At 44.1% G+C, this 6,129-nt stretch overlaps 1 protein-coding gene across 1 annotated transcript; it reads left to right on the top strand.

Annotated features, from left to right (window-relative positions):
• The first annotated feature begins 54 nt into the window (after positions 1–54).
• Positions 55–2,520, top strand: nr0b2a (nuclear receptor subfamily 0, group B, member 2a). The gene is made up of 2 exons (XM_020514171.2): positions 55–865; positions 2,114–2,520. Exons 1-2 carry the CDS (start codon positions 337–339, stop codon positions 2,347–2,349), a joined length of 765 nt encoding a protein of 254 aa, XP_020369760.1. The 5' UTR covers positions 55–336; the 3' UTR covers positions 2,350–2,520.
• The last annotated feature ends 3,609 nt before the right edge of the window (positions 2,521–6,129 follow it).

The following is a 6,129-nucleotide window of genomic DNA, read 5'->3' as shown; positions in this document are numbered from 1 at the left end:
GTTACTGTAAGCTTTTTTTTCAATGAAAGCTGCTTGTTCTTTCTGGCCAAGGTCACTTCTAGTCTCTAAATGAAACGATATAAATAGTCTCAGGTATAAGCAGCTCATTCGCTGCCTGTGGAGGCTTGTGCTGCATTGAGAGCTGTAGACAAGCCTACCTGATCTTTTCTCAGCCAACTCTTGTTCAGCAGAGCTCTAAAACTAGTTGTTTGAAGCATTGGAGAATTTGGGGATTTTGGTTTCCAGTTAAAATTAACACTTCAACTACATTTAACTTGTTAACACCATTACAGAGAGCTAAATTCCGAGCGATCCTGGTTTGGCGGTGAGGCAGTTATGGCTTGTGTCAATGTTCTATCTGATAAATGCCAGTGTGATTCTGGGAAGAGACAGAATGCAATCTTGTACACCATCCTGAGCCAACGTGGAGACTGCAAGTTCTCACATCACAACTGCTTCTGTGAAGTCAGGCAGACGGTTTGCTTGAAGACTCCCCATGTTACCTGTCAGGCGGTATCCGATGTGTTGGCAAAGACAGTCGCTTTTATGAGGAACCTCCCGTCATTCCATCATCTTCCCAGATCAGACCAGCTGCTGCTGCTGGAGAGCTGCTGGCTCTCCTTGTTTCTGTTAGGACTGGCTCAAGACAGAGTGAGCTTTGAGGTGATAGAGACCCCAGGTCACAGCATGCTGAAGAGAATCTTGCTGAATGGACCAAACCTGCTCAGGACAAAGGAAGAAGGGAGTTGGCAGCCAACGCTGGCTGGTGTACACAGAATAAAAATGTGTCTGAACAAATTCCAGGGCCTGGATCTTAGTCCTAAGGAGTATGCGTACCTGAAAGGAGCTATCCTTTTCAACCCTGGTAATTATGACAGCCTCTGTCTTTATTCCAGTATGTGTAATGAACCAAAGAAATTGTAATGCTGTAGTGTTTTATAAAAAAAGTCACAAATTTGCCCCCACCCCCTTGAGTCCAGCAATAATTCTACCACATCGTAGTAAGGGGTTAGGACCAGACAAGGGTCAGGAATCAGGGGATCTCTGTACTTCCTGGATAAATAACTGATGTGATTATTTCCTCACTTCAGAATCGTCCATAGGTAAACCCCTCCACACCCACAACATACTCTTCTCCTAAGCTTTTAAGATTTCCAGTACTCATAGAGTCATAGAGGTTTACTGCATAGAAACAGGCCCTTTGACCCAACTTGCTCATGCCGCCCTGTTTTCACAACTAATCTAGTTTGCCCGTGTTTGGTCCATATCCCTCCTTTCTTTATCACATCCATTTACTTGTCTAAATGTTTCTTAAATTGTACTTGCCTCCACCACTACCTCTGCCAGTCCATTCCAGACACTCACCACCGTCTGTCTGAAAAAATTACCCCTGTGGACTTTTATGATCTCTACTATCTCACGTGAAACCAATGCACTCTAGTTTTAAATTCCCCGATCGTGGGGAAAAGCTGTTGGCTATCTACCTTATCTATGCCTCTCATGAATTTATAGACCTCTATAAGGTCACCCCCTCAGTCTACTACACTCAATGGAAACAAAGGCCTTATAACTCAAACCTTCCAGTCCAGGTAGCATCCCAGTAAATCCTTTCTGTCCACTTTCCAGTTTAATATTATCCTTTCTATAGTAGGGCAACTAGAACCCCAGGCAGTATGCTAAATGTGGCGTCATCAACGTCTTGTACAGCTGCAAAAAGACATCCGAACTCCTTTACTCAATGCACCGATCCATGAAAGCAAGCATGCCGAAAACCTTCTTCACCACCCTGTTTACCTGTGACTCCACTTTCAAGGGACCTATGAACCTGTACCCCTAGATCTCATCAAATTGCCCTGCTCAGCGTGGGGTAGGGGGGCTTGGTTATGGATCGGATCAGACAGCGAGATGACTTTAAACACTGAACACGCTGGAAACGTAAAACAAATCCGCAGCCAATGTTTGAGTCAGGAAGCAGGCTCCCACCCGAAACACTAAACTTTTGATTCCAGCGGCTAATGGACGTGCTGTGCTTCCGTTTCCTTTCGCTCTGCCCCCGTGCGCCTCTTTGATAGGGATTTCGCTCTGATCTCATTCGTGCTGTTGTCTTTTGCAGACCTGCTTGGACTCCGAGCTGCTGGCTACATTGAGAGCCTTCAGCGGGAAGCGCAGCGCGCACTGTATGAGATCGTGGTGTCGGCCAAGGGCAGTAGCCGCTTCGCCTGTATTTTACTCGCCGTGTCCGCCCTGAAAACTGTCAGCACCGGACTCATCATCGAGCTGTTCTTCAGGCCAGTGATTGGGCCAGCAACTATGAAGGAACTACTGTTTGAAATGTTATATTCCCAGTGAGGAAATGGGTCCATAGGGTCTGACTGCACCTCACCTCAGCCACTCACTCACTTAGCGCCCAGCCACATCACTTGCCATTCGCTGGTTATCCACACCAGGCTCCTCTTTCTCTATACTGTTTTGTATTAATTTAGTTTTATCCTGAATAAAATTGGTTTGCTTATTTTGGAAGACTGGACATTTTATTAGAGGCAGTTTTACTGTGTCAAGACTCTTGTTTCCAATTGAAAGAAATCCTCAAGTTTAAAAATAGGCATTTAATTCAGTTTAATGTCAGTAGCAACCATTGCTAATTGATTTCCATCTTGTACCATCTGGGGCCAACTGGTACATGTCTAATCATTTTGGAAATTCATCCATTTGTGTGTGGGTCATTTCATGCTTAGGAACAAGAATAGGCTATTCAGCCAAATTAATGCAAAATACTGCTGTTACTGGAAATCTTGAAATAAAAACAGGAAATTACCAGAAGAAATATGACCTAGAGTAGGCCATTCAATCCTTGAGCCTGCCGTGCCATTCAATAGAATCATGGCTGATCACACATTTCTCACATCCACTTTCCTGCCCTTTCTCCATGACCCTTGATTCCCCTTCTGATTGAGAATCTATCTCAGTTTTTAATTTACTTTCGGACTCAGCCCTCCACAGCAAGGAGTTCCAAAGACACACAATCCTCTGACAGAAGATATTCCTCCTCATCTCAATCTTAAATAGACGACCCTTTATTCTAAGACTATTCTGTCTGGTCCTAGATTCTCTCATGAGGGGAAACATCCTCTCAGAATTTACGCTGTCAAGCCCCTTAAGAATCCTATAAGTTTCAATGGGATCACCTCTCATTCTTCCAAACCCCAGTGAGTTGAGTCCCAATGTGTTTAATCTTTGCTCATAAGACAATCCCTCTATACTAGGGATCATCCTAGTGAGCTTCCTCTGAACTGCTGCCAATGAAATGATATATTTCCTTAAATAAGGGGACCAAAGCTGCTCACTGTACTCCAGATGTGGTCTCACCTGCACCTTGTTGCAGTAAGACTTCCCTACTCTAATACTCCAACCCCCTTGAAATAAAGGCCAACATTCCAACAATGAGGACCTTTCTGATTACTTGCTGCATCTGTGTGCTATCTTTCTGTCATTTATGTACAAGTATCCCTAAGTTGCTTTGTGCTCCAGCTTTCTGCAGATTTTTTCCATTTAAATAATATTTTGTTCTTTTGTTCCCTCAAGATGAACCACTTGGCATTTTTCCATATGAAAGTTCATTTGCCAACTTTTTGTCCACTTACTTAAACTATTCTGTATAAACTGTTTGTATCCCTTTCCACCTACATGCTAGAGAAACTCAGTGGTCTGGCAGCATTTGTGGAGAGAAATACAGTTAATGTTTCATGACTAATGTGACTCTTTAGTGGAATAAGGTTGTTCAGCCCAGTGATACTATTCAGGTGTCAGGAAATTAAAGGTGTCATTTCCTATCTATGAGTTAGGGCTTTACAATGCAGTGATAGTGCTATGTTTGAGTTCCACCTACTCCAGAGATGTGTCGTAACATCCCTGGGTGGATAGGTTGATTCATAAAAAAAAGCTCTTAACTGCACAAATTGAAATGGAGATTGCATAGTGCATGGAGTTGAATTTGCTGCTTTAATACCTGGGAATTGGAATAAGGCCAAAGTATTTATCATGGGCTGAAGTCTCCACCCCCTGCTAGTTGTAGACGTCCAACAAGAATTAAGTTAAATCTCCAACTCATTCCAGGTCTAAATTCTCTCAGAGATTCCTACTGACCCATCATTCTAAAACCTTTTGACTTTATAAAACCCGGTTACCCGAAAGCCAAAGTTCCCATTGTAAAAGAGTGGGTCACTTTCATTCTGAATGTTGGAAGCTGTGAGGGAAGGTGAAAGGACTTTTGGATTTTGTAAGATTGAGTCCAAAAAGGGAACTCAAACAGAAAATGACATAGATCAAATTGTAGCTTTAACTACAACTAAGAGTCTGGAGGTAAACACTGTTGTGAGTGCAGAAGAAATACATAAGGTAGATGAGATGTATAAAGGATTTTTGTCTACAATGAAGATGACCCCTTTTTCTTCAAATGATGCAGCCAGTGTTTAAGAGGCATTGAGATAGACACATGAACAGGCAGGGAATAGAGGATACAGACCATTTGCAGGTAGATAGGATTAGTTTGGAATGGATTCATGGTCAGCGTAGACACGGTGAGCTGAAGGGCCCGTTCCTGTGCTGGACTGTTCTATGTTAAGCATATTACCATCCTAAGGTATACAGGGGCTACTCAAACTCATTTGCTGGAGAAGAATTTTATATTTTCTCCAGAGTGTTCAATGAAAGACAAAGTGTTGGGAAATGGGATAAGTGGAGAGTATAGTTCTAGTGTACAAAGTTCAACCGGAGTGTGATTTGTTTTCTGGATGAATGGTAGTTGGGGTAGTTAAGAAATTATCCATGGACCGAGTTGGTTTACTCTGGGATTGATTTAATAGGAGTGAAAGTTACAGCTTCGCCTATAATCATCGAAAGTCTGAGTGAGACTAAAGAGATGGAAAATTGCAAATACAGGTTCCAGGAATTTTTCCCATTGTGTGTACTGGCCAGAGCAATGGCCAAACAAAGACCGTCATCTGAGGTCTCTATTACACAAGCAGAAGATTGTTTTTCTATTCATTCATGGGATGTGGGCGTCGCTGGCTGGCCAGCATTTCTTGTCCCCCTAGTTGCCCTTGAGAAGGTGGTGGTGAGCTGCCTTCTTGAACCACTGTAGTCCTCCTGCTGTGCGTTGACCCACAATGCTATTAGGGTGGGAATTCCAGGATTTTGACCCAGCGACAGTGAAGGAACAGCGATATATTTCCAAGTCAGGATGGCGAGTGACTTGGAGGGGAACTTGGAGGTGATGGTGTTTCCATATGTCTGATGCCCTTGTCCTTCTAGATGGAAGTAGTCGTGGGTCCGGAAGGTGCTGTCTGAGGATCTTTGGTGAATTTCTGCAGTGCATCTTGTAGGCAGTATACACTGCTGCTACTGAGCAGCAGTGGTGGAGGGAGGTTAGCTAAAACTCCATTAGGAATGAGGATAATTCAAAAGAAGTATTTGGCATACCTTCACTAATTGAGGCTCAGGAAGCAAATCTACAGTTATACAAATTAGCAAAGACAGCTGACACTTAAGCTGAGCTACAGAGTTCCACAGTGCTATTATTATTGAAGGTCAGAAATCACACGCCACCAGCTTATAGTCCAACAGGTTTATTTGAAAACACATGCTTTTGGAGTTTTGAATCAGAGATAGTAGGAACTGCAGATGCTGGAGAATCTGAGACAACAAGGTGCAGGGCTGGATGAACACAGCAGGCCAAGCAGCATCATAGGAGCAGAGAGGCTGACGTTTCGGGCCTAGACCCTTCATCAGAAAAGGGGGAGGGGAAGGGGGTTTTGAAATAAATAGGGAGAGAGTGGGAGGCGGATAGAAGAGGGATAGAGGAGAGGATAGGTGGAGAGGAAACAAACAGGTCGAAGAGGCGGGGATGGAGCCAGGAAAGGTGAGTGTAGGTAGGGAGTTAGGAAGGGGATAGGTCAGTCCAGGGAGGACGGACAGGTCAAGGGGGCGGGATGAGGTTGGTCGGTAGGAGATGGAGGTGCGGCTTGAGGTGGGAGGAGGGGATAGGTGGGAGGAAGAACAGGTTAGGGAGGCAGGGACGAGCTGGACTGGTTTTGGGATGCGGTAGGGGGAGGGGAGATTTTGAAACTTGTG

The sequence above is a fragment of the Rhincodon typus genome, chromosome 27 (genome assembly GCF_021869965.1).
Source record: "Rhincodon typus isolate 14 chromosome 27, sRhiTyp1.1, whole genome shotgun sequence".
Lineage (NCBI taxonomy): Eukaryota > Metazoa > Chordata > Chondrichthyes > Orectolobiformes > Rhincodontidae > Rhincodon > Rhincodon typus.
Note: the sequence above shows the minus strand (reverse complement) of the source record. Positions and strands in the feature narration are given on the sequence as shown.